This window comes from Lepisosteus platostomus, chromosome 20 (genome assembly GCF_059453375.1).
Source record: "Lepisosteus platostomus isolate fLepPlt1 chromosome 20, fLepPlt1.hap1, whole genome shotgun sequence".
NCBI lineage: Eukaryota > Metazoa > Chordata > Actinopteri > Semionotiformes > Lepisosteidae > Lepisosteus > Lepisosteus platostomus.
The window spans coordinates 16,148,035-16,174,201 of NC_142630.1; the positions used below are offsets into that span (position 1 = coordinate 16,148,035).

General features: G+C 42.8%; 3 protein-coding genes and 1 long non-coding RNA gene across 10 annotated transcripts in view; 2 read left to right on the plus strand and 2 right to left on the minus strand.

Moving 5' to 3' along the window:
- Nucleotides 1–239: 239 nt before the first annotated feature.
- cnep1r1 (CTD nuclear envelope phosphatase 1 regulatory subunit 1) lies at nucleotides 240–5,930 on the minus strand. The gene is made up of 6 exons (XM_088613937.1): nucleotides 5,773–5,930; nucleotides 4,270–4,341; nucleotides 3,577–3,650; nucleotides 2,838–2,947; nucleotides 2,437–2,491; nucleotides 240–1,844 (listed from the first exon to the last, which is right to left on the minus strand). The coding sequence occupies exons 1-6, from the start codon at nucleotides 5,795–5,797 to the stop codon at nucleotides 1,803–1,805; spliced, it is 378 nt and encodes a 125-aa protein (XP_088470063.1). The 5' UTR covers nucleotides 5,798–5,930; the 3' UTR covers nucleotides 240–1,802.
- A 25-nt stretch (nucleotides 5,931–5,955) lies between these two features.
- LOC148644628 (uncharacterized) lies at nucleotides 5,956–16,016 on the plus strand. 6 transcript variants are annotated; one of them, XM_088613934.1, is made up of 12 exons: nucleotides 5,956–6,157; nucleotides 6,333–6,468; nucleotides 7,088–7,195; nucleotides 7,441–7,479; nucleotides 8,429–8,521; nucleotides 8,722–8,804; nucleotides 9,280–9,409; nucleotides 11,141–11,340; nucleotides 12,824–13,099; nucleotides 13,220–13,384; nucleotides 14,047–14,181; nucleotides 14,541–16,016. In XM_088613934.1, the coding sequence occupies exons 3-12, from the start codon at nucleotides 7,137–7,139 to the stop codon at nucleotides 14,573–14,575; spliced, it is 1,215 nt and encodes a 404-aa protein (XP_088470060.1). In that variant the 5' UTR covers nucleotides 5,956–6,157; nucleotides 6,333–6,468; nucleotides 7,088–7,136; the 3' UTR covers nucleotides 14,576–16,016. The 6 variants fall into 6 exon arrangements, with proteins under 6 accessions (XP_088470060.1, XP_088470061.1, XP_088470062.1 ...); XM_088613935.1 differs by having other exon boundaries at nucleotides 5,958–6,157; nucleotides 8,426–8,521; nucleotides 14,047–14,163; XM_088613936.1 differs by having other exon boundaries at nucleotides 5,958–6,157; nucleotides 8,426–8,521; nucleotides 14,050–14,163.
- Nucleotides 10,610–24,236, minus strand: LOC148644629 (uncharacterized). The gene is made up of 2 exons (XR_015928691.1): nucleotides 24,099–24,236; nucleotides 10,610–17,939 (listed from the first exon to the last, which is right to left on the minus strand). It is a non-coding gene; the product is annotated as an uncharacterized LOC148644629 (long non-coding RNA).
- The window catches only part of znf423 (zinc finger protein 423), a 130,321-nt gene continuing 128,274 nt past the window's right edge, over nucleotides 24,121–26,167 (plus strand). The window contains exon 1 of one of the 2 annotated variants that reach the window (XM_088613925.1): nucleotides 24,121–25,501. In XM_088613925.1, coding sequence (XP_088470051.1) covers nucleotides 25,462–25,501 — 40 coding nt within the window. In that variant the 5' untranslated portion in view covers nucleotides 24,121–25,461. The remainder of the gene's footprint in view (nucleotides 25,502–26,167) is intronic. The other variant, XM_088613926.1, reaches the window with a different exon arrangement.

The following is a 26,167-nucleotide window of genomic DNA, read 5'->3' on the forward strand; positions in this document are numbered from 1 at the left end:
GTCTCTTCTGTCAGAAACGATTTGATGGTATTTAATGTATCGGCAAAAGATTCTGTCTGGAAGTTGCTAATGTTGATTCAGCTAACACACAAAAGCAAATATTCAGGTAGTTGGGTATCCAGGCCTGGCCTTGTGAGTGGTGTGTGTTTAAGCTTAATTTCTAAATGTTAGCTGTAGTCTCATCACCATCCATTCAGAATTGCTGTTGAGGTTTAAACACAAAACAATACACACAACACTAAAATTGATATTTATTGAAAGATATGGGGAACAAAATTAAATCAGTTACAATAAACATCTGCTACAATTGCACTGTTGGAAATCAAAAGGTTAGTCATGTGCCCGTAAGACTTTTTTTTGCCAGAGAAATAATTAAAGCAAAAATATAAAAAAAAACATTCAGAGAATTCTTCTTATAAAGTGATGATAAAATTCTACTATGATGCTTCTAAGCTATGACAGTCTGAAATAATACAATGCAATGCAAGACCACAAAAGATTCAACAGATGGCTTTTGACCAATGTCATTTAAATAACTTTTCAAAGAAACAACAATACTTCAGATTTTTGGCATCCTCATGGAGAGAGAATGTTTCAGCATCCAGTCCTATTTATTAACTGAGTAAAACAGGGTTGCGATTTCTGAATCTAGCAATGCAGCATGTTCATCTCCAAAGACACTTCTACCATGGAAATGAAAAAATGTCAATGTTCAACCTAGGAAAAAAAGGTCAATTTCAGATGGATTATTTTAATTAATTTCCAATCAACAAAAAATAAAATGGTATACAAGTCTTCCAGACATACAGTACCAGCATTCAAAAGTACCAGAAGACAGCCCAGAGTTCCAGATCAATATTTTAAGCAATTCATGATTTAAACATTGTAATATGGAGAAACTGGAATATAACAATTCTTTATACAGATCCAGATTTTTTATTTCCAGTTCTGCAGTGGACTCTCTGGCATTCCTGACCTTAAAACCTAACTGATACAAGATGGCTTAGTTCACACAAGAACACTTAGTGAATCATCACTATCAGAGCTGCAACGTCCTGAACTCATGACTCTTAGAGACAGAATTTTAGCCTTCACAGTACAGCCAAAAGAAAAAAACACTTGACAAATTTAATCAATCAAAAGCACAAATACAGGTGGGCAATGCAGACATCAAACATTCAAACCTTCCTGCATTTAATATAAAAATTGTTTAAAAAGGCTCAAGGACTTCGCATCGGTTGAAGTTTTACAAACCATGTCAAGGTAAATGACACAGGACTGCGTAGTGTTAGAGCCCCAGAGACAAGACCCAACAGGTAACAGCTTTGGCAACAGAGAGAAAATAATCCCGTTGCTGGGATCTAGGAGAAAAACCATGATATTTCCCTTTAAGATGGATTAAAAGATAAAAGTCACATGCACACCCATGCACTCTGGTGTGGTAGAGATGTGCCACACTATTTACAGCAAATACACAAGATAAATACAGTAAAAGAGACCAAGGCTGGAGGTTCCTGGTCACATTCCAATAAGCTGGTTCACACACAAGCAAGGGCTTTTAAAGTGACACAGCAACACTGAAATTTACAACACAGAAAAGTACCTTTCCACATGATGTTTGGCATTTCATAGAAACGTAATTTACAAATCACCTATTTGTTATTCTCTTCTCTTCCTCTCTTTTAGATGATGGCCTCCAAGGGTTCATTGTCTGTATATCACTCAACAGATACTGCTCCTAAAAAAGCTATTTCGATTTCTCCTGGTGGTCTCTGGTCAGAACTCTCATCTCGGGAAAGGTGCTACTGGACATGTGGTCTTGGTTTCAGGATAAGCTTTCCTGTCTGCAGAAAGAAGATGGTATAAGCCATCGCCTTTGATTAAATGTTCACTTGCACCACAATAACACAAAATGAATGCCCTAAAGATTCCCAGATTAAAACCAGAAGTACTTCACATGCTCCTTCAACTGCGTTATACCAAAATAACATTTGATTCTATGAACCTGGTCTAACAGTGCTCACTACTAAAAGACGAAATTATTCAAAGCTTTTCCAACATTTCATTCTAAATCCTCCTCCACTTCCAGATGCTGTGCTTAAGTGTTAAGACCCAGCAAACAGAACAGGGGAATGTGCTTTCATAGACCATTCAGGGGAGACTCAATAACCAGAAACTCATCTGTCATATCCCACTGCAAGATGGTGCCTTCCACAGATGTCACAATGCAGAATCCAACTGCAGTAGATCATTTGATTCCTGTTTCTGTGCGTCCTCAAACGCACCAATTCACAATTAAACAACTGCAACAATTCTATGCCTCCTCAAGTGCAGCACCGCTCACTACAATACACCTTCCATTCATGCCCGAGGTCTCCCAACCATTTTATGACATTTCCTTAAGAAGCCTTGTGTGTGCTGGGAATGTCTACTCACATCATCACAGGACATGTTGTATTCTGCTAAAACTGTCCGGCAGCGGGCGGCGATTCTGAAGAACGTGGGTTAAAGAAACAGCAGAAAACTTTATAGAAAAATCTGTGGCATTTGTTTCTAGATTAATCCTACTTCACATTTAACATAACATCTTTTCATGTCTTCCTCGGTTTTGTAGGACTGTCACAATATTTCTTTATCTCGACACTGTAGTCCGCAGAGATAACAGGTCTGTCTGCCACAGCCCAACAGAGGCTAATCTTCCCTTGTTTCCTACGGGTGAGTCAAGCTATAAGACACTGCCATTAAAGTTGGCCCAGAAATGATTTTGTGTTAACAGAAGCGAATCTGCTTTTATTTGCAGTTGTATCAAAACAGCTCTTTGAAGACAAAAAGGATACATCGATGGGGCCACTACTCTCTTATGTATTCCTGCGAAGAACAAGCCTATCAATGTTATACAGCTAATTGTGAAGAATGGGTGATTCCACAGAGATGTGAAGAATGACACCTGCAAAACACATGAAAAGGATAAAAACAGATTGAGTTTAAAGAACTCGAAGGAGTTCTTGGAGAAACAGGAAGGAGACTCGGAGACCGCTTCAGAGAACATGTCAGGGCTGTGAAGATTAAAGATCTCTCCAAGCCCATTGTTTCTCATCTCACCTCTGACGGCCACGACCACTCTAATCTCTCCGTCTGTGTTCTCAAAGACGGTTTTCCGAACTCATACATCAGAAAGACCACCGAAACCAAAATTATTCTGCAGCTAGGATCACACATTCTCCCTTCTCTTAACGACAGACTACTGTTCTTTTACATTTTCTCCATTCATTGGAAGTTTCATTTCATACCTCTCTGCACCCATTCTGACTTCACACCTCTTGATTGGCCTCTCTTTCTGTCCCCTGCTCCCGCCTCTCACTCCTCCTCCCTCCCAACTTTTGTTCTCCCGCTTCTTTACCTTTGCCTACTGCCCTGTCTCTCTCACACCTGAAGAGGGCTCCACGGCCGAAACGTTGTGTTCTCTTTCTTCTTTTTTTCAGCATGGAATAAACCTGTTACTTGTTCCTTTGAGTTTAAAGAAGCCACTGATGAAATCCTTGCCTCCAGCCGGCCTCGGCGTGGCTACACACATACCTTCTGTGTCTCTGGGTCTATCAGCCAGTTCCAAGCCCCTGTCGCTGTGCAGACAGACACCACGATAAGAATCACTGTGGAGAGACGAGCACAGGGAAAGACACTGATGTGAGAACACCTGCGAACTTGGGCAGATACCAAATCTCTCAGCTCAATTTCAGTTCCTTCTCCAACACATTCATGGCCTCCAACAAGACTTAATTCTGAACAGTATTATGCAGCAGGGGCTTCTAGTTTAATACAGGCTTCATCCTTCTTTCCAATGAAAATTCCTCAATGTAATAATAATAATAATAATAATAATAATAATAATAATCTACCCCCCCCCCCACCCAAATGATGCAACAGCAGCCAGAGTGTGCCAGTCCGCTCCCCACACACCAGCTCTCAGTGGGGAAGAGAGCAGAGTGATGAAGCCAGTTCAAAGAAGGGGATTATTAGGAGGCCATGACTGGTAAAGGCAGGGGGTAAATTTGACCAGGATGCTGGGGTAACACCCCTACTCTTTTCCAGAAACTCCCTGGAACTTTTACTCTAACACAGGGTTTGGAATGCGTGATTGGTAGCTAGCGCAAAGATTTGATAATTTGCCTCAGTTGACAAACACTAGCAAAACAAACAAAAAGGCTCTTGCCCCAGTCCGAAACCCATCAATTCCATCCTCACGGGTCGATGTAATCTGTCAGTACTCACTCCTCCACCGCCCTGTCGCAGGCTGCAGGCAGGACACATACTCTGTCAGTCTCCTCTCAAACGCCTTCAGATCTGCACAAAAAAGATCTCCAAGCCATTAGACGCAGCTCTTAACCTTCAACACCATACAGTCACATGCTCTAATGTGAACCGTTTAAAACTTGTTTTTACTGGGAAACACCAGTTTGGATATTAATCCAATATTTTCTGCTTATTCCAGGTAAGGCTTGTGGACTGTACATTTAATTCTTGACAACATGTAGGATTTTTTTACTCAAGCGAGTTAATAATGCAGTTTTTCATGGATCCTGACACTTCCAACTGTTTGTACCACCTCTCCTTTTCAGAACATTGGGTTTCGTTTCTGTCCCAAGCTGAAGTGAAACACAATCTGCGCTGATGGATGGAGACAGATGGCAGATGTTTCAAGCAGCTCAGTGCAACATGTACGTCTCCTTGGCCACAGACACAACTTTACTTCAAGCCTAGACATTTAAACTCCAGAAGGTGTAATGCCCAAACGCACAAGTTTGAGGCTTAAAAATAAGGTCTGATTTCTGAAGGCACCTAAAGACGCAGTAGCTGCGCGCGTGTAAGCATGTTAGATTAAAAGCTTGATAATAAGAGGTGCACACAGTTGCAACGTGAATTCACACATTCACGCTCGCCCTGTAAACATACAAAGGCATGATAAATACATACCGACGAGAAGCAGACAAAACGCATTTCTGGTCATAATTTACGTATTGTACAATACGTCAAGAAATGTTTTAAACGAGACAATAAAACATAGTAATAAATGTGCGACGAATTGTTTTTCAAACAGATCTCAACACACTATCCCCAAAACAGTGGAGAAAAATGATGGGAGTTTCCTAAATGGTGAAACCCGGCACCGGTTAAAAATATCCCCACAATATTTATGAATAAATGATTTTTGTGTAAACCGTAAAAAAGAAGAGACAAATTACGCGTACAAACAGGTGGATAGTAGTGTGAAATGACTCGTGATCTTAAATTTCTAGATCCTGCATATTATTACTGCACTGTCCCACACATTCATTGTAAAACTCACAAGGATGTTAGTTACATGTTTGTGTTTCAACGTCTTTGCAACTACAGAGTTAGTTGCAAAGCCAAATTAATACTAGTTCAGGTGGGTAGCTGCGTCAGCATGCGTAGGCTGCAAAGGAACAAGTAATAGGTTTATTCCATGCTGAAAAAAAGAAGAAAGAGAACACAACGTTTCGGCCGTGGAGCCGTTTAGGCTCCACGGCCGAAACGTTGTGTTCTCTTTCTTCTTTTTTTCAGCATGGAATAAACCTATTACTTGTTCCTTTGCAAATTAATACTAGTTTACGTAAACAGTGCCCGGGGCCCGGTCAACGCCGTGTCCGAGCTCAACACAGCCTACACCGGACTTACTGCCACCCAAGAAAAACGCACAAACTGTGAAATCCCAAATGAATACAGGTGACGGTCGCTGTGCTAAGTCGACACTACCTTCAGCCTGTTCAAGGGAGTTCATCGCCGCTGGTATCCTGCTCGCGTTGCTCCAGAGCAGCAGACCCCAGCGCTCCCGAAATCTGCACGCTGATTGGCCGAACGCGGGATCATTGCCCGAGCCTGCCGTACAAGCTGCGCTCTGATTGGCTGAGGGGTTTAAATGCGTTTGGCCATGGAGCGCTAGTCTGTACGTAACCGTGGGCTGAGGGCCGTTTCCGCTGAGAGGATGCAACAGCGGTAAAACAAATAAAAAGAATATATCGAACTGAGGGAAATTTCTGACCACAATACCCTTGCTTTGGGGAGTTGTGTGGGAAAAGACAACTCAAGTCGGTTTCACATGAGTGTTTAGCGTCAATCGCGCGGAGAATTGTGGGATACGGTGAGTTCCGGTCGGGGGAGCTCGTCGGAGATGCAGAAGAAAAGATAATCTTAACATTGCGTATATTTGGTCTCAAAGCGTTCCTCAACATTTCCCACAACATTTGCCAAGACAAACACTGTTCATGAAAGAAAAAAATAACATGACACCCTCTCCTTCCTTCTCCCCTTCCCAGCGCTGTTTAACGGAAGCTGGGCTGCTGGGTCGTGGCGGTGCCGCCAGGGGGCGCTGCGACATTAATCCCCCACCTCTCGCCGCGGGGTGTCTCTTGCCGAAGCCGACGTGCTGCGCTGCTGTAGTGAACAGTAGTGGTAAGACTGCCTGCCGTTTCTCTTCCTATTTTGTAAACCTGCATATTTTCTTCTTTCCCTTCTTTGAAACAGCCGACAGGATTTGAATTGTCAAATAAAATTAGTTTGAGTTTAGAGAAGAAATCCATCCACTCTCTGCACCGCACAGGCCTGCTGATAAGGTTGCTGTATTGATACAAACAGGAGCAAAATACTCAATTGCTTTGCAGTCTCTGAAATGTGTTCTAAACCTGTTCTGAGACAGGAAAAGTTCATCATTTGCGGTTTCACCGTTCTTCGTCAGGTGTAGTGTGAAGGGGTGTTAGGTGGGGGAATAAATGAAATCTTGACTGTGTTACTTCTGCAGTGAAAAGCGGAGGTTTACAACCTCCTGGGTCCATTGTGTTTATTGACATAGCTGCTGGGAACAGTGAGAAACTGGGGAAATGGCTGTACCCTTGCTCAGTAGGGTTCCTTGGCGTCTGTGTTTGTTCCCGTTTCTTGCAAGTGGGGTTTTAAAAGGGTTAGCAGGCTCTTAACCGCTGTATTTTTGGAACTCCTGAAATACGTGAAGCGTGTTCGCACTGGATGGGGAGTCTGACGCCGGGGGGGATTTGTAACAGAGTATAACCTGTTCTAGGTAAGGATAAGCGGTGTCGGCAGTACCTTTCCGATTGAAGGCTGCCGCAATGTCTTCATGGGTGAAGGTTACGCGAGGCCGGATGCCCAAGCCCGTGCCCAATGGAGGGTAAGAAATATCTTTAAACAATAGTTAGTTGATAAGCTCTGTCAGGGTTTCTCATTTTTCAAGAACTGATTATTTCTTTGATGCTTATTCTGACCTGTGCCGTGGTGCGGGTGTAAACGTGTAACGAGAACAATTGGCTTCCAAGTGTGGCTCTGAAGGTTAAATCCATTACAAAAAACGCTGTCAGTTCTGTCGGGCAATAGCTAGAGTTAACACTGCAATCAGTTATGTCTTTTCGATTTCAGGAGCCGGAATGGACCAGGAAGGATTCCTTTCCTCCTAAAGTAAGACGGGACTTTCTGTCTTTGGTGTCTGTGGCTGCTGTGTAGTGCAGAGTCACTCTGGGGTCCTGTGCACCCCTTTCAGTTTTGGGTTTCTAAAGGGCTGTAATGTCCTCTTCGTCTTAGAGAGGACAGTCTCCCATAGGGCGGTATGCGTACAGGTTAACTGCAGCGATAATGTGATACCTCTTGCTTTGGAAAAATTAAAATAAGTTGGTTTTGTGATAGAGTTTTCCACCGGCACCTCGGGGTGAGTAAACGTGAGATCTTTGGTGTGATCTTCCCCCACCCTTTAAAAATGAGCGAGTTATCTTTTGGACAAGAAACATTCAACACTAAGACATTGCTAAGGTTTCTGTGTCTTGCCCACAGTTTGTAAATCACACTGTAATGCTTTTCCATTTGTTTGCATAGTTTCTCATTTTTCACAGGGTAGAAAGTAGTCTTGCTGAATCTCTTAGTTTGTTCTGTCTTGGTAGGAGAGTGGGTGTCGTACTAAACATGGTTATGCCAGGGGTCTCCAGCCCTGAGGCTAGAGAACCCCAGTCCAGCAGGATTTATAGATACCCTTGAAATCATCAATTCATAAAGCCCTGAAACGTAACTATGGTCACATAAACAGGTGGTGTGTTTAAGTAGTTTAGCAATCATTTGGAACAGAAACCATCATTCAGCCTTCAATGACTAGAGTCCCCTTCATTGAAACATTTACTTACTTGATCATCTGATTAAACAAGTGATTTTAATCTTTGCATAAAATGCCTAGGTTTAGTATTTAGGGTGACCTATATGAATAACTGTTTTGGGGAGTTCCTGGACTCGGTTTAGAGATCCCTGGGTTAGATGTTTAAGTTTGTTTGCTGCACACGACTTAATATCAAATTAAATTAATATAGAGGTGCTGGAGGGACCAACTTGTGATTTTGTTTTTCCTTTTTATACATTTCAGTAGCATCAAGCCCTACAGGCCATTCAGGCAGACCCCATACCCAGTGAGAAAGGAGAGGAAGGAAGGCTATGGTGAGGAGTATGAGGACATGCAAAGGTAAGAGACATCCTGTAGCCCAACGTCTGCTGCCTATTGTCCTGAAAAGGGACAGTCCTGCAGGTCTTATGGGAGAGTCTTTAAAGTTTTGACAGATGGGCCAAAATGACCTCCTCTCATTCGTAACCTTTTTTTGTGTGAAGACTACGTAGTGATGCTGATGTCGTGTATTTGAATTTTTGTCTTAAAAAAATCTATAGCTTTGAAGAACTGCTGGAGCAACAGCACGACTATTCGTCCGCGACCGAAGACTCTTATGAAAGATATCAGTATTCCCAGAACGGTAAGACCCGCACCTCCAGACAGGCAGGAGAAGAGTGATGGCTGGGCTGCGGCATCCCTCCCCCAGAAAGCTGTCACTCGGCTTCCAGTTTTATGGGCACTGGGCAGGTAGTTGTGATGAGTGCGAGTGCATGACGTTTTGTTCAAACCTGCAGCTCTGAAGATTCGGGTTACATGGTGCACAGTGTGAATATAAGGAAAACTAAGAGGTAGGGGACCAAAAACAGTAATGCACATGCTTTAATATTTAAACTAGAGTAGCTCATTGAGAGAATGTGCCTATTTTCTGCATGTGTTCCTGTGTTGCATGCTAGCTACTTCCTTGGGGCTAGGGAGTAAAGCGCTGGCAGAGAATGACTTTCTCCCCACTGCATGTGTGCCTACATGTGTGAAGGCAAAGTTCTTAACACTTTTCTGCCCCAGCTTAGACCGTTCCTGTGTCTTTTTTTTTTTTTTGTCCTCGGGATGTTGTACAGCTTCCAAGAATTACACCCAGGCTGACAAGCGCAGCTCCTTGTATCAGCAGTTCTACAAGCAGATCCAGGAGGAGTACGACAAGCAGCGGCCTGCGGACTGCGTGGTCCTGTCCGTCACGAAGCAGCAAACGTGAGTAAAGGCTCGGCCCGGAGTGGCCCCTCTGGAGGTACTCTGTGGCTTCTTCTGGTTTTCAATAGGGGCGAGCTCTCAGATATTTAATGAAGCCAATTCCAGTCATATTCTGTAAAGGGGACCCTTATCTCCAGCCACTAATTGGAGACCCTTTAGAAAACGGAGTCGTCTCTGGCATTGGAAAGGGTTGGAGCCCACCAAAATTCAGCCGGCAGATTGAACTTGATCACTGTGGCCTCCCCAAGACACTGTGAGCTGATGATGATTTTTTTTGTAGTTTACATTTTTCACAGAAAAACTGATACATACTCTGCTTCCTGTGCAATGTACCCCCCCAAAAAACTGTGCTTAAGGAGTCTAAGGTATACACTAGCAACCACTGTGCGTTCACTAAAAGAGAAATATTTTTAAAACCTGACTACGGGATGGTTTTATTTCCGCTAGAGCCTGTCTTTTACAAATGTGTATGTTCTAATGTTCAACTGTGAAAGTGTGTTAACCTCCTGTCATGTCTGCACTCCTGATAATCCATTGCCGTCCCTCCTCCTCCCTGCAGTTCACTCCATCGGTAGTTTATTGCTGCTGACCAGTATGACTTTTTGCACTTGGAAGAGAACCCAATTTTTAATGAGCTGCAAAAGGACGCTTCCTTTAATCTGTGAAATCTAAAAAACAAACTCCATGCATTCAGAGTCAATATTTAAACCGTTAGCTTCACATAAAACCTCCTCACCATTGACCTGCATAAGACTGTTAAAAACGGAAAAACATGACTTCAAGCCTCTCGTGTCCTTGTTTTGTTAGTACTCTTAATGCAGTAATATATTAGTCTCAGCACTGAAAGGTTGCGCAACACAAGCTTGAAATTTCAAATATCCAAAGCTTTAAAACGTCTTTTCATTCATCATAAATATTATTAATTATTCATCATAACTTTGCTCTCACAGTTCATATAATTTTTAAATGAAAATGGGAGTGAGTTAAGACTTGATCAATTCTGTTCTCATGTCAACTGCCCACTTAAAGGTGTGATGGCTGCAGTGTCCAATATTCAGTAGTCCTTTTCTCTCCTCCTAAATGTTGTGAAATTCAAAATATCCATCTCCACACGCCAGAAGACACAACCTCAATAAAAATTGCAAAACAATAAGAAAGTGATGAGATAAAGAAAGGCTTAAAATAGTCATTAGGAGGTGATGCGAGTAAACCTTTTTATTTCTGCTTTATAAAATCAGCTTCAGTTTTTTGGCACATTCAGAAAAATCCCACTTGGTGTCTTTCATCTTGAAAAGTCTCGTTCCTCGTCAATGAAGATGAGAGCTGATTGTGTCTTAATCAGGCGCTTTCAGGATTTAATCTGTTGGCTACTGCAGAAATAAAACCTTGGGATAGGAGGCGCTGTGGTGACCTTTTTGTTAAAATGCACTTCTGCACTCAGAAACCACAATCCTGAATCCTCTAAAAGTAGCGCGTTATAACTAGGGTCCTGCTCACAGGCCAACCGACTGAAATGGTGACCCAGTGGCGCCGTAATGGCAAAGATGCAGCTGGTGCAGATGAGTGTTTTAGACTGGAGGGCAGGTTTTGAAAATAAGCGTCGGCACACAACTCAGGTTGCTAATTGTGGTCTTTGTACGCCAGCTGAGGAGCAGACGAGCTCCAATGACCAACAATGTCACTGTTTCCTCTGTGCGAAATAAATAACCAGCTCTCTCCTTCTTTTTAAAGGGATTATGCAAAATCGATAGGCCACTGTTTGCAGGACCGCGGCCTTGTGGTGGAAATGATTTACCTGCAGTCTGAATCGGGGCTCACCCGCGCCCTGCAAGACGTCCGCAGTGACGGTTCCGCATTTTGTATTCTCATCGAGCAGACAAACGTAGCTCTTTCCTCTTGCACCGTAATCATTTTTTATGAGTCTCTCAAAAGTAAGTTAACAGTTCACACTCCCGACCCGAAAAAACATCTTAAAGTTAAAACACTGACAAAAAAATGCATAAAAAGGTCCCTTATCTGCACTGTCAGGGGTTCCCGATAGCTTTAACTGGCCATAACATTAAGATACACATAAATCAAGAACAAAATTAGTTCTAAAATGATTTTAAATTAGCTTGACCATGTTTTTCATTATAAAGAAGCACTTGCAAAAAAAAGAAAAAAAACAGTTCTGCTTCATTCATATCACTCATCCTAAGGCTTAACAGATTTAACTATATTAAACAAAACACTGCAAAATAACAGATCAATGTGGAAAAGGAGTGCAGTTGTGTTACATTACACTTACATCATTAGACAATACACATTCATTGGTATGCTATAAAATAGACATATGTAGTTATTTAGGTCACTGATACTTAATAACATGGAGTGTTTACAGAGATTAGACCCATAAATGTCACCCACGTTAGGGTTCAGGAATGATTAGTGTTCAAGCTGACAATGGCTGTTCCTAGTTTTGACTTGCATCATGGTTTTTTCATTCACATTCTAAACCTTAAATTCCAGTTTTAATCAGATTATGTTTTGTCTTTTAAATTGTGTAACATTGAATTTAGCAGGATGTAGTACTTAAGTGCATGGTTATGTTATCATAGTTATGAGTTAGGATTTACTTTCTGGTTGTAGGACTACTGTAAAATGTAGAAACAATTCTGGTTTTTGAACCATGAGCTGAATATTAATCTTGTTAATGAGAGGGAGGATCACATGTGCAAAATTAATTTTTATAGTATCACAATACCTGGTCCTAAATATTAACACACCAATACAACACACCCTCAAACAATTACCATTATGCACCTTGAAAAAGAAAACATTTTGTCCAACCTCATGTTAAATTATGTAAAAATCAACTAAGGATGACTAATATTAAACATGCCTAAACTATCAAACTTGCCTGTTCCATTGGATTACATAAACCAATCAAAAAGTGTAAAAAGTTGTGCTTGGAATAAAATGATATATTTCGTGTAATTTTACGTTTGCTGCAGGCATGCATTTTGCAGCACGTGAGATGTCAACAATTGTGAGAAACATTCAGACTGTCATCGGCTTTAAACCATGTTTCCCACTTCACATCGGAAGCAGTGCGTAAGCTGCCCAGTGTGACGTAGCTTCTTTCGCCAGTATGAAGTGATCCTTCTGCTGTGCCCTTGTTGATCTCTGTCACCCGAACACTAAGCGAACCATATTTCCGTAGAAATGCTCTTGTACCTCAGCGTACAGTTCAAATGGGAGAAAAGAGGTAATGTCCCAGTATCCATATGGGGCTCCCAGGCAGGCCATCTTGCCGGATCAGAAAGGCCTAGCGTAGACCTTCTTTTCAACTGCTCTTCTGAAGCTGCGGCCGCTGCCTGTTGTTTCTGAGACTGCTGTAACCCTGCTTTCCCCCCGCCTGCGTTGCCCCTGCAGTTCACCGCAACATGCCGTCGGACCGCGCCATGGAATTCGTGACGGCGGAGTTCGGGCGCGTGCACGCCGAGCGGCAGGAGAAGGAGCGGGAGGAGATTGCGGTGAAGGCGGCCGACCTGGCCGACGACTACCTGGAGAGGGAGAAGTGCGACAAGCACGCCGTTCCGCTGAGCACGCGGCACCTGCTCTTCCTGCTGGGCGAGGGCAAGCACCTGTACGGCGAGGAGCTGAGCACCCTGGCCGAGTACATCCGGAGCCGGCAGGAGGAGCTGCAGGGTAGGAGCCCGGTGCGCTCTGGGGAGGAGTGGGCAGAGATCTCTGCACAGACCCAGCGCAGGCTGTCCGGCTGTCCTCCTCACGCGAGTAAAGGAGGCTGCTCTCGCTGTCGCTCTGCAGGACCTCCTCCAGAGACGGACAGCAGCTCTTACCTTGGGATGAGGAAGCTCCTGCCCAGCGGGTTGAGTAAGCCGCCCCCTCTGCTGCCCACGCCGGGACGACCTCCTCTGCTGGAACACCCTGGGCACCCTCAGGGAAAGCAAGCACCTCTCCTGCCCACACCAGGTGACTGTCAGCTCCGCGGTGTTAGATTTCTGTACTTCCTGTAGAAATGTAGTTCTAGGAGTGCCAATCAGCAGAAATGTGGTTTCCTTTACCCTTCATCCTTCACAAACGCACCGACTGGTGCTGTACTTTCCATGCACAAAGTCTGGTTTATTGCATCTCGTTACAGAGCATTGCCTGAATGATTTAGCCGATCTGACTGATATCCATTTTATGAGTAGTCATATTATAAGTAGTAGTATAATTGCCCTAGGATATCTAAAAGGGGGTTCAGCACTGTGCCTGCTTCAGCATGACTCAAATTGCAGCTTTTCTGTGCAGCTGGAATCCACAGCCCTCCTTGTAGAGGGCTGATGTTCTACTGCAATTATTAAAAGCTTTAAAACAGTGAGTCAAAACCTGTAAATATATGATCTTGTGCTGCTGAAGTTAACACTAGATTCTAGATTCAAAACTTAATGTGTCTTTCCATAACCCAACCAGACTAATCCCTTACAGAAATGTGATCTAATGCATTGAATTGTCTTTTTTGCTAGCCCAGTTAAAACCGTAGAGGGGTGATTTTCCTTCTATTTAAACCACTTGAGGTGTTAGCACCTTATATCTTCAGGTTCAAAACCAGCCTCCATGATCTGATATGACTGTGCTTTTGTTTGTTTCAGCAGGTCCCTACCCCAAAACAAAGCCTCCCCCACTGCTGTCCATGCAAGGGCGCCAGGGGCCCCCACATGGCGCACCACTGCCGCCCCAGAAACGCCTCTTAATGGGAGACAAGCCAGGTCTGCTGCCCATCCCAGGCCAGTGCCTCTTTCTACCCAACCCGTCTTTCCCACAAAATAACTCTCGCTTGTCAGCCTCTCTTGGAATCCCCATTGGCTCTTATCTTCGACGCACTGGGCCAAAATAGTTTGGTGCATTCCTTCCTTTGTGTGTGTATACAGTAGGTATAACTGCATTGTTCTGTTTGTTGTTTATGTCCATTGCTGCTTGGCTAGCATGGCCTCGTGTGCAAAATGTCCATGTACAGATATTTGTAGAATTTTCTCTGTGCGACCTATTACTATAATAGTAGGGATCCTGCAAGACCAGTTGAGGAATTTACATGCTTTGAAAATGATTGTTTCTAACTAATGGTGTGCATTGCTCTTTTAATCAGGGGGCCCATCGAGACCAAACATGCCAAGGCGCTAACTGATGCCAGGAGGCTTCTGAAGGCGGAGAGCACCCTGCTCTGAACTGACCACTTGCCAACCTTCTTCAGTGTTCTGTTTAAGACTGGGACAGCCTGTGCGTCTTGCTCTCTCCTGCCTTTATAAACCGTTTGTGTCTGGAACACCCCACCTGTCTCTCTGTCTGAAGAGCTGCATGAGGAAACAAAGGCCCAATTCCAGTTTGGACCACAGAGTAGAGCACCGACGGAGAAGGATTCCTCATTGCATCCTGTATCCATTGCTAAGGGAAAAGCCCTAAATGGAAAAAGGAAAAGAAAATTTGCTAAATCTATTGTCTGTGACATGGATGCAAGATTGAAATTTCAGTGTGCCGCTGCTCAAATCCCTTTTGAACTGTTAGATTGGTCCAGGGACACTCCCACGGGTCCTGAGAGCTCCCTGATTCTTTTTTCACTCCCCTGTAGATGAAAATGGCACATTCATGGGGCACGTTCAGCCCCTAGCCTGCTCATGTCTAGAGTGTCTTGAAATGCTCTTGTACAGCCAGTAAAGGTAGATAAGGCCCTGTGCTTTAATTTGTTGTGTTTACACAGAATACCTGGTGCTGTTGTATTCTGAAAATAGGAGACATTTTTTTAGGTTTTGTAAATTGACAACAGTAGCTCAGCAGGTGTAGCAGTGTTTAAATTAGCCATGACACTGGGAGCACTGGTAGGAGTACTGTTCGGTTTTGTTTATTGTATTAAATCCATAAAATGTGCCAAGCTCATTTCTGATTTGACTTCTGCAGCAGTGGTGTTCTTTTATGGCATATTGGTGTTATTAAGGCCAGGCCAGGGTGTGTAAAGCTTAGTTTTAGTAGTTGCACCTTTCACATTCACTGTACTAACAGTACATCTTATCAGCTTCCTGCTAGGAGACAATTTAGGTATTGTTTTGACAGCTTTAGGTGACTTGTCTTTCAGGTACCTCATTTGAACATTTAAAATGTTTTGAAAGTAGGAAAATCCATTTGTATTGGTTTTTTTTTGTTGGTTAATTTCAGTATGTCCCTTGTCCTTTCTGTCCGATCCTGTTTCAGGAGTGTGCAGGACAGATATGCATTCTGTAACAGTGACTAACTGTGATTCAGGACTGCAGGTCTTGCACACTGCCTCGATACACATTATTATGAAGCTCACCTTTAGGTGACTATCCAAGACCACCTTTATATTTCTATATAAGTGCTGTTTTTTATTTTTTTAATCATATTTACTTAATTTTGCTTTTTTGAAAAAACACATCATTCCCAGCTTAGTATAACACTGTAAGTTGCTAATATGTTGAAATGTCGTGTGCCATTGCAGTGCGCTTCTGTAGCCTGGCTATAAACTATAGGCTAGGCTTTATACCATCAAGCATATTACCAGCATGTGGTCTAAAAATACTTTGTCTGAGCTAAATAAATGTTTGATTCCATACATTACTACTCAATTTTTAATTTATTTTTTAAAATAACACCTTTAAATGGAAAGATGGGTGGAGTATGTTGTCCCAATTCCTCTGTCCAAATTTGTTTTGAAGAGTTGAACCAAATCGTAGCCTACACAATATTCCCACAAGGTGGCGCTAGTGACTCAGAGACGAGTGATGGAATGACTGCGTCTCTTCCTTATGGTGAGGTGCAAACTGAGACTGCTTTGTTTCTTCATTTCTACTGTTTATTTAGCCTAGTATTCACATCTTTATTTTCCACCTTTAATCATGTCAGATATACTGTGTGTATATTTAGACTGTATTTGCATAGTCCTAAAAATGGTACAGTATTTTGATGTTATGGCTAATTTGGCTATTTTTATCAAAAGTATTATGCATGAAATAATTCACGTAACTAATTGTATTAAAAAACAGTTATCCAGACTTTCTAAATATTTTTCTATTGTTACAAAAAAACAATGCAACAGAAATCTGAATATTGGAGACATACCTGTAGTTCTTGAACTCGAATTCACACTTGTCTCTTCGGCCTTCAAATCTTGTTTTTGTGTCTCTTGAAGATTGTTTTTATAAACGCAAAACAAAACTAGAATATTGCTTTTTCCTCCCAAAAATGTATTATATACCAATCTTTGTCGTTTAAAGGATATTAAAATCTTTACAGCTTGCTGAAGGATTCATGTGCAGTGTCATGGGATTGCTCTACTAGATTTACTATTCATTAGAATTGCTTTTTGCTGACATGACATGCAAATAAAAATGACATAATCCCTTTTGCAGTGTAGAATACGAACCCACTGGTGCATTCCTCTGCGTAAAGATTGTTTTTGTATTCCCCTTTTATTAACTCATGATAAAAAACAATTCCAAACGAGAACCTAATTTCATGCGTTTTATCAAATGGTAGAAGAGTAACTTAAGTTTAAGAGACAAACTTATTTAACCATGGGTCAATAAAGATCTTTGTGAATAGCTTCAGAGATTTTGCTTTTCTTTATCAGTGGATGGATGTTACTGTAAGTGGTATTCTAAAACTCGGATTGCATGGGTCTTTGCATTTTTTGTGCTGCCTGCATGGGTTGTGCATCGCGTGATGTTCTCCGTATTGAAGAACATCCTGATAGTAAACAGCTGAAGGGCCGGGTTTAGCTCCTGGGATATGGAAAAACATGAGGCTTATTCCTTATGGTTAGTTTGGTAGAGGAAAGTGAACAGGTATGAATTGTGTGTCTTGGAATGAGGAATTATATCAGTGGAGTAATGTGACCTCTTAGAAGTTAAGTGTGTTGAAGTTGATTCCCTGCAGTTTCACCTACACAAGCGTCTCTCTTTTTTTTTCTCGGCCCTGATGCTCAATGCTGTAGGTGGCAAGTGCATTTTCTTTACAGCTGTTTACGTTGCTGGTGCATGATGGCATGGTGCTGAATTCATCTGCAGCTGTGAAGAATTCATCAAGCTGGAGAGTAATGAAGGACTGTTTCCGCTTCATTTAGCGAACTATGGAAGACTGATTGGGACTTCGTAGGAGGAAAAAAAGTACAAAATACAGAGTAGAGCAGGAGGATCTGATTTGGGGGGGGAGCAAACTGATTCTGGTCAGATTTTCCACCCCATTTTGTCTGGTACTGCCCTGATGAAGTATCATAGATGTAGGAGTCACTGGTCTGGCAGAAAATGCTATTCTTCCTGCTGTAGAAATGTGTGTATGCATACATTGCGTAACAATGTTTTACACACCTGTTGGAAAATAAGCTACCTTTAAAACAAGTATTCTGTGAACAAGTGTTTTGCTTGAATTTATTAAATTAAAAGATTAGTTTGTTAGCTTCATTTTTCAAATCACAGTTTCTAATACTCACTTGAGACATTGAGCAATGGCCTCGATGAAATTCTGTCCCATCTTTATCCTGCAATTTGCAAAAATGGACAATTTGTTTGCGTTACAATGTTAGCCCATCAAACTGAATAACCCTCGATATACCTGGAGCCCAGGATGATGCCACTCCCTCACCTGTCCCTCACAGGCTGTGCTTTACAGGAGTGTTGCAGAGGTATATTCGGATAAAGGCCCCAGCATTACTTACTACCACAAAGTAATACAAAGTCTGTGAAGATTCTTTAATGGTCTGTGTTATTTTTATCTCTGCAGCATTTCACATTTTCTCTGTTTGGGGTTAAATGCAATTTGTTTCAGGCCTAACTGATGATGTAGTGTTAAGTAACAACTTACAACAACTGTGCATGTTGATAATTATGGTCTTGATCATGAGATGTGCTACCGCAACAATTAACACTTGTGTGCAGATACTTAGCAGAGGAAAAGTCTGGCAGTGTGGCTCTGTGTCTAGGTGGAGGTGTGCGCTGGTATGGAGCTCTGCTCTGGAGATGCTACAGCAAGAGCTGTCCTGCCAGCCTCCAACCCTCCGTGTTTGAGACGGGAGGAATAGGCACGGAGAAAGTTTTTTTTTCTTGTTTCTTTCCTTTTTTTTTTTTAACGCTTCAACCCTGTCATTCTACCTCGATGAAACATGGGGCTAATCTGAAAGCCCTGAAACACAATGAGTTTTAATTAGGTTAAGTTTGTCTGCTACAGATAACATTTCTCTTTCTGTTGAGAATAAAACAAATTGCTGGCACTAATGCCCGTTTAATGTACCTCTTTTTATTACGGATGGTAGAAATTATAAAAAGTACCCTGCAGGGAGATAATGGTATGGGAGTTAGTGCATTGTTGCTGCTCATCAGAAATCGTTTCACTAGAGCGCCAGCACTCCTTTTAAATGCAATTTCTTTTTCCTTTCAGACCTTCTCACTCTGCAAAAACCAGTCCCTTCATTATGGAGATTGAGCCCCTGAACAAAAGCTGCTCATGTATTAGACTGATTGCTTTAAATACTGAACTGGGGGCTTCACTCTCTGTCCAATTTTATTTGTCAGAGCAGAAAGCTCAGCCATTTGTGGCTTCATCTTTTATTTTCATTGCTCTGATCCCCCAAGTCTTTCAGCTCCTGTGATGGAGCCCAGCTCACCACATCTTTTTAACTCCCACCCCTCTACTGTAGGCAGGCAGAGTGGTGTGGTCACTTGCTACTGCGGGTGCCCTGGGGCGCTGCAGAGCAATCCGTTTTCAATTGCATAATAATTAACATCCTCACTTTCACACGAAGACTCAACCCAAGGTGGAGTTAATGACTTCTCGGAGCGGGTAACTGTAATGGAAACTGACCTTGATCAGCTGCAGTCCTCTGCCCAGTTCCAGCAGTGATAAACTGGCCATTTAATATATACTGTTCAACTTTTGGTGGGTTAGACATAATCCATAACACAAAATAAACTGGTGCTGTTTATTATCACTATGATAATTAAGAAATGATAACACCATCCCCTTATTTGCCCCTTGATTTATTTTGACAAATGTGAGCTTAAACAATTTACAATTCCAATTAAATGCATTTTTTCAAGAAGAAGGTGTCGGCTTTACAGTATTTAAATCGGTTAAGTCTGATTATTTGTTGTAAAAATAGCTTATCTAGGGCAAAACCAATGAGATGTAACACTGTCTTTAGAGGGGGGACTTTGTGCTGATGACAACAGTTCAGCTAACCAGAAGAGGAGCAAACGGCTAAAGGCAAGATAATTCCAATACAACACTTGCTCAATCAGGGAGAGCACTAAAACGTGCTTTCAAATGTCATTTGCACAGTAGCGTGTGCATGAGAAAATCAAGCGCAGTGCCTTCCTAAATAATTACAGCCACTGAGCTTCCTGTACTGTGTCCCACACCTTCCAGGGTAAAGACACACTGCTGCTGCTTACAGGACAACCAGCTTGGGAAACGGCCAGCCAGAACAGTCTGCTCTGCACTCGTACGGTTACTGTGAACCAGAAGCTGTTCTCAATTGATCAGTTTCAACGTGTTTGATAAATAAAGGACTAAAATAAACGGGTCACATTTAAAACGGTTTCTCAACAGGGCTCAAAACTCTTTTGTTACAGGGGCAGTAGTGGTCAGGGCTCGGGACCTATAACTGGAGGGTTGCGGGTTCAAGTCCCAGATGGAGTGCTGTGCTGCTGCTGTACCCCTGAGCAAGACGGAGCACTTGGATCAGCTTTTTAATTAATTAATTATAACAAAACTGGATAAATGCTGAGGCTCTTACACACCCTAACTGTAAATAGCGTTTCTCACTTCAAGCCAATTTCAACAGCCAAGGTACAGCTATACCACACTGAGGAGCTCTGTTGAGAGCAAAACCATGTTTAATTGCCTTGGAAAAATATTCAGGAGGCAGAATTGAACGTTTTCTGAGATGTTCAATTGCAAATGTTGCGACATACAGTGCCCTCCATAAGTATTAGGACGGTGATGTCAAAATTGCTATTTTTGCTCTATGCTCAAGCAATTCAGATTTGAGATGAAAAGATTAATATGTGGCAAAAGCAGGGAATGTCACCTTTAGATTCTGGGGTATTTCTGTGCTTATATGTTGTACTGTTTTAAAATAATAGCATTTTTTATGTTCAATCCCCACATTTCATATGAGCCTAAGTATTGGGACAATTATCTACCAGGTATTTCTTACTGGCCAGGTGTTTCCTGTTACACTGATTGTGCACAAATAAAAGAGCTGTGAGTATGCAGTGCTGGGGTTAACTCTTGCTCTTCCCTTTCGAGTCAGTAGACCTAAACCAACATAAAGACTAGAGACCTGTCTGTGAATGAAAAGCAAGCGATTTGGATGCTGAATAAAAAGAATTCAATCAGAAACATAGCACAGAAATTGCGCACAGCAAAACCAACAGTTTGGAACATCTTGAAAAAGAAAGACGACTGTGTACTTGGCCACTGGCAGCAACCAGGTTGCCTGAAGAGAACGACAGCGGTTGTTGATAGAAAAACGATCGGAGCTGTGAATGAAGGAAAAACTCCAACACGACTGTCACTGAAATCACCACCAACCTCCGCAGAGCAGGGGTGGTGGTATCACAATCTACTGCTCACAGAAGACCTTGCCGGCAGAATTTTAAAAGCTACACAAAGCTCTCTGGAACAAAGAGTTCTGGTCAGATGGGACAAAGATAAACCTCTACCAAAGTAATGACGAGGTGAAAAAAGGAAAAACTGCAGATGATCCAAAGCGCCACTTCATCAAAGACATTTTTATTGCCAGCAACTACTGGTGCACGCCGTATTGTTGTGCATTTGATAAATAAACTTTGATTTGATCTGTGAACTTGGTGGAGGTAATGTCAGGGCTTAGGCATGCACCTCTGGAGCTGGTTAATAGTTCAGCAGACTGACTTCAGAAGTGCACAGAAACACCTTGTCTGTCTACGTACAAGAATGGCTCCAGACATATTGGCCAGCACCTCATCATGCAACAAGACTGACCCAAAACACACTGCCAACACCTCCAAGGAGGAAAAAGAGTCGATTTCCTGATTTTAATCTAGTGAAGCATGCATTTCTCTTGCTGAAAAGGAGACTGACGTCAGTAGTCAAACAGCAACTGAAAGTGGATACAGCATTTTCAAGCAAAGCATCTCAAAAGAACAGACCAAGAGTTTGGTGATGCCAGTGGGTTGCCGGCTTGATGCAATTATTGGGTGTAAAGGATTTGTAACAAAATACTTATACTTCTTTAAATTACTTATGTTAATTTGTCCTAATAGTTATGAGGGTTCCTTTTACACAAATCCATATTACATAAAAGTAATAAAAGGAAAGAAAAGTTTACATTCTGTACTTTTGCTTAATATTCATCTTTTCACCTCAAATAAGAAATGCTTGAGTCTACAGCAAAAAGAGCAATTTTGACTTCATTGTCCCATTATTATTAATAATAAGATAAGATAATAAGATCAGTTTATTAGCCATATGCAATTTCTTGTATTAAGAATTTGTCTTTTCACATACCCCAGCTTGCTCTCCATGAGACACACAGATAGAGAGAGAGAAGCTGGGGGTCAGAGCGCAGGGTCAGCCATTTATACAGCTCCCCTGGAGCAGTTGGGGTGAAGGGCCTTGCTCAGGGGCCCAACGGAGTAGGATTCCTCTGCCAGTCACGGGATTTGAACCAGCAACCTTCCAGTCACAGGCGCAGATCCTTGCATGAGGCGTAGTGTAGGGTCACCATGAGTCTGGAGCCCCAGACATGTCCTCCTCTTGGTCTGCAATTCTCCTTCCAGGGGGAACTGTCAAAATAACTTAAAACATCCTGGATTTTCCTCCTTAAAAGGTACAGATATCATCACCCCTATTGGTGTCTTCTCTCCGAATGCTCCAATATGGTAATCCTGCGTTACCGGACCGAGTTGAGTGGTGCTTAGACACATATTCAAGGCTTAACATTTCAGTGGAATTAAAGGTTATCATTGGTACAATTGTACCTGACAGGTAACCATTCAACTACATTAGTTACAGAAATAACTCGGGAAATATGGTTTAGAGGATCAGTATAGACTTTCCGTTTTCAGGCACAATGAATTTATATTTTGGGGTCTAATGCCTTCAGTGAAAATAATTTAATCGGCATCTCCAATTCTCTTGTTCTTGGGCGAGCGACGGTTTTTACCGTGTTTTTCAACGTTTATTAGGGTCCTGTCCTTGGCTTTCGAACTATTTCTGCATGGGTAAATTCTTCCTTTATGCATAAAATATGCAATCCGAGAGAACGGTCACCCCTCCGCTCCTCACCCGGGGGAGCGAGAGCGGCGACTTGAAAGGCCTCCAGGTGAGAGGTCACTCGAGGGCCCGGAGTTCAGACGCGCCGAGTGCAGCGCCGGCCGGCGGGGGGTCATTTTAAAGGCTGCGCTGTCTCCCCGCAGGGGGCGCAGCTCAATCTGCTGGTAACCCCGCTGATCCCCTCGACAACAGGGAGCCCTCTGACTTAACTGTGCCGGCGCCGGAACAGCCGAGACGCCACAATGTTTTAAAACGACAGACGTGCACAGTGCGTGAGATTAGTTGGAACAGAACTACGTCGTGTTGCAAGTAGCACATCGGAACACGAACTTGTTTTTCTGTCAAGTGGACACAAGTGAATACGCGATTTTATTTGAGTTCTTCTGCAATCGACGTTTGGCGTTATCGCAGTAATTTTTACCTATATATTAAAACGGATTAGGAATTTAAAGGGTTAAAGAAGTTTGAACCGTGTTCTTTTCAGCCCGATTATTGGCGCATTTGAAAAAAAGTCTAAAAACATGATGTAAAATTTGATTTGTGTTCAAATCGGGGGAGTGTTCCAGTCTGCACCTTTTATAATCTTTCTGTTATGCAATAACATTTAAATTAAGTAGTTTTCAAGACATCTGTAATGGTATTGGACAAGGAAATCGCGTTAAATATTGAATACAACCGCAAAATGATAAATATCCTTCACTATGGCGTCTGTACTGTTAGTGCAATATTTTCCTGCAGCGACCTGAATATCAAAAGTTCCTGAGCGTAACAAATCGATGAGAATCATATCCGAAAATCACAAGAGAATCGCTTTATTTTACCATTGAAAGGCGCGTATATAAATTCGTATTTAAGTATTAGCAGTAGCTCAAAAGTCTACAAATAAACTGACACGACGCGCAAGCCAAGCGCCAGAAACGCAGGAAATGTGTAATTACAAATCAGATCGAGAGGCTGGCATGTTAATTAATGTCTGCAAAAACAAAACATCCCCGAGCCTTCATCTCTCTCCTATGGCAGGCGCGGCGAAGCAGGGGTTAATACTGTTTACTTCTGGTCAAAAAGAGGAAAATCCCCTCCGCCCCCTTTCCAAAACACAAAAATACTTTCAAAACACAAAACCACGTTCCCCTCCCCGAGACTCGCCCGGTACTATGGGTTTGTCCAGCGTCCTAAAATCTCCCACTTAATATTAATAAAAGCACCACGCGAGCCAGCGATAATCAGAGGCAAAATGAATTACACATTTCATAAGAGCCATCCCGTACGCGCTGACAAAACCAGGGAGGTTTAAACTTTTGTTTTCCCATTTCCAACTACGCGCAGCCAACTTCCAAAAGTCAGGGCAGACGAGCAGAGCGATTTGAAATGTAAGGCGCACCTGGAGATGGACGCGAGGAAGTGACATTCAGTTCAAGCGGGGTTTTCTTGTTTTTAGCCGAGGATGTCCGAAGTGGCCCTACTACCGACAGTGTAGCACGAAGCGCCGCTGTCGCTCGCTGTCGAGGTGCGAAACGGAGGAGGCAGGAGAGGGGCAGAAAAGCCGGGGTCGAATCCAGTCCGTCTTTTTCCTCGGCGCTGTTGTGCTCTGTAGAAGCTCCATGTTTTGGCCCCGATCTGTGTTTCGAGTCAGGCTGTAATTTCCATGGCTGTCCATGGTTTGGTGCTGTTGGCTCTCTCTGTGTCTGCTCAACCCAGGCTGTGCGGAGCTCCCTGCGGGATCAGAGCGCTCCCCCGCCGGGACCCTACTCTCACATCCTCCTGCTGGGACTCGGCTACATTTCCAGCCAAGCCTGGCTTTATTATGTGTGTCTGCACTGCAGCCCAGCCAGCAGTAGGATCGGGAGGAGGAGGGAAGACGAGAGTCAGGACAAAGAAAAAGGGAGAGAGAGGCTAGCGATCGCAAACATTTTTTAAAGGAATTAAAAAAAGAGGAAAAAAAGAGGGGAAAAACCGAAAACCCAAGAAACAAATGCGGTGCGAAATGCCGATGCCAGTACCACCTTCTGTGAAATAACGCACGGAGGAAGGCTGTCCAAAAGAAACCCGTACTCGGGCTGAAAAAAAAAAGATAATATAGTTCCGATAACTGCACCGGGGAAACAATCTTGGAGGCAGGCTAGTGAATGACGACCACATCATAATAATAAAAAACCGAAAGAAGGCGAAAAAAAAAAGGAGAAGAATTACCAGCGAGCTTGTTCAAATTAAATCGCATCTCCGCCTCATTAAGGCAATCTGATTATTGAAACGTATCGCCAATATTTTTTTTTTCTCCGCCACGGACGATCAGGTGTGATCCCGTCTGCCTCGCATTTGGCACCCGCTGCCGAAAACTCGGGCTCGCTCGGAGGATTTGCTCCGCCGCCGCCAGCGAAGCCGTCGGTCTCCCCCTCCGGAGCTCTTGCGGGGAACAAAAGAACGATACCGTGAGCGCTCTCGCAAAACGACAAGTTATCCGGCGAATTCTACAGGTTGATCTACAACAGCTGCGAAGAACTTGGGAGAGAAATCAGGAAAGGGGGCATCGCGGGTTTTTTTTTTCTCCATCGGCAACCTTCGTTTTTTTTTCCTCTTTTTCTTAAGTGCCACCGGACTGTGTCTAAGCTGAGACTGAAGTTGCCGCATTGCAACAGGCAAAGTGTGTGTGTGTGGGGGGGGAAACTCAACAACCCGTCTATATGATTTTATTTCGTTAAGAGCGGCAAGTGATAGCAGAAGAGAAGACGACATTTAAGAGGGACATGTCTAGACGAAAGCAGGCCAAACCGCGTTCTGTTAAAGGTAAGAGCCCCCTTTTTTTTTAATGGAGAAAATAAGAAAAAAAATCTCTCACGAGTAGCGGCATGACCAATGAGATTTCACGGCTGAGCTTGGCGGGTAGTGTGAAATTCAATGGTTTAATATCTCCAGTCGTTATTATTGGAGTTATTGTTGCTAGGCTGTCGAAGGCAACACGGGCGGTGCGACACGGTATTAAGACAGACCCGGGCAGCACTTTCACGATTAGTGACGGTTTGTCTTGATTTGTAATTGTGTCTTTAAATTTTACGAAGAGTGATTCTGGTCGTTCCCTTTGCTGAACTTTTTCCCCGGGTCGTGATTCGTGTGCGTTTCTTACTGAACGGTGGGTGTAGATGAAACTGGTGGATTTGCTCTAATTAAAAAAAAAAGGTCGTAATTGCTATATAACTGCTCATAATACGTGGTAACCTAAGCTTTTCTGAGCCCTGTAACCATTATAACAGGCAGTATTAGGACCCTAGTGAGAAAAGGTAGCTAGTATTGAAAAGTTTAACGTTGTTTTAAAATCACCTGAGAATGTTTCTCAGTGCTGACTGGTAAGGGGATTTTTTTTGGAGTGTGCGCATTTAATTGGAAAATAGACCCGGGCTTTGATCATCACCTGCGCTGGACACTCGCAGTTTAAGCTCTGGAGAAGTTTATTCC

What these genes read in the sequence shown, in the direction of transcription:
- cnep1r1 (XM_088613937.1), bottom strand. Translation starts at nt 5,797, where the DNA reads ATGAACTCCCTTGAACAGGCTGAAG. An exon ending in TGCGACAGGGCGGTGGAGGA is followed by an intron (nt 3,651 to 4,269) that starts GTGAGTACTGAC and finishes GTCTCTCCACAG; the next exon opens with TGATTCTTATCGTGGTGTCT. An exon ending in TAGACCCAGAGACACAGAAG is followed by an intron (nt 2,948 to 3,576) that starts GTATGTGTGTAG and finishes TGTGTTTTGCAG; the next exon opens with GTGTCATTCTTCACATCTCT.
- LOC148644628 (XM_088613931.1), top strand. Translation starts at nt 7,137, where the DNA reads ATGTCTTCATGGGTGAAGGTTACGCGAGGCCGGATGCCCAAGCCCGTG. An exon ending in AAGCCCGTGCCCAATGGAGG is followed by an intron (nt 7,196 to 7,440) that starts GTAAGAAATATC and finishes TTTCGATTTCAG; the next exon opens with GAGCCGGAATGGACCAGGAA. An exon ending in AGGATTCCTTTCCTCCTAAA is followed by an intron (nt 7,480 to 8,425) that starts GTAAGACGGGAC and finishes TATACATTTCAG; the next exon opens with TAGCATCAAGCCCTACAGGC.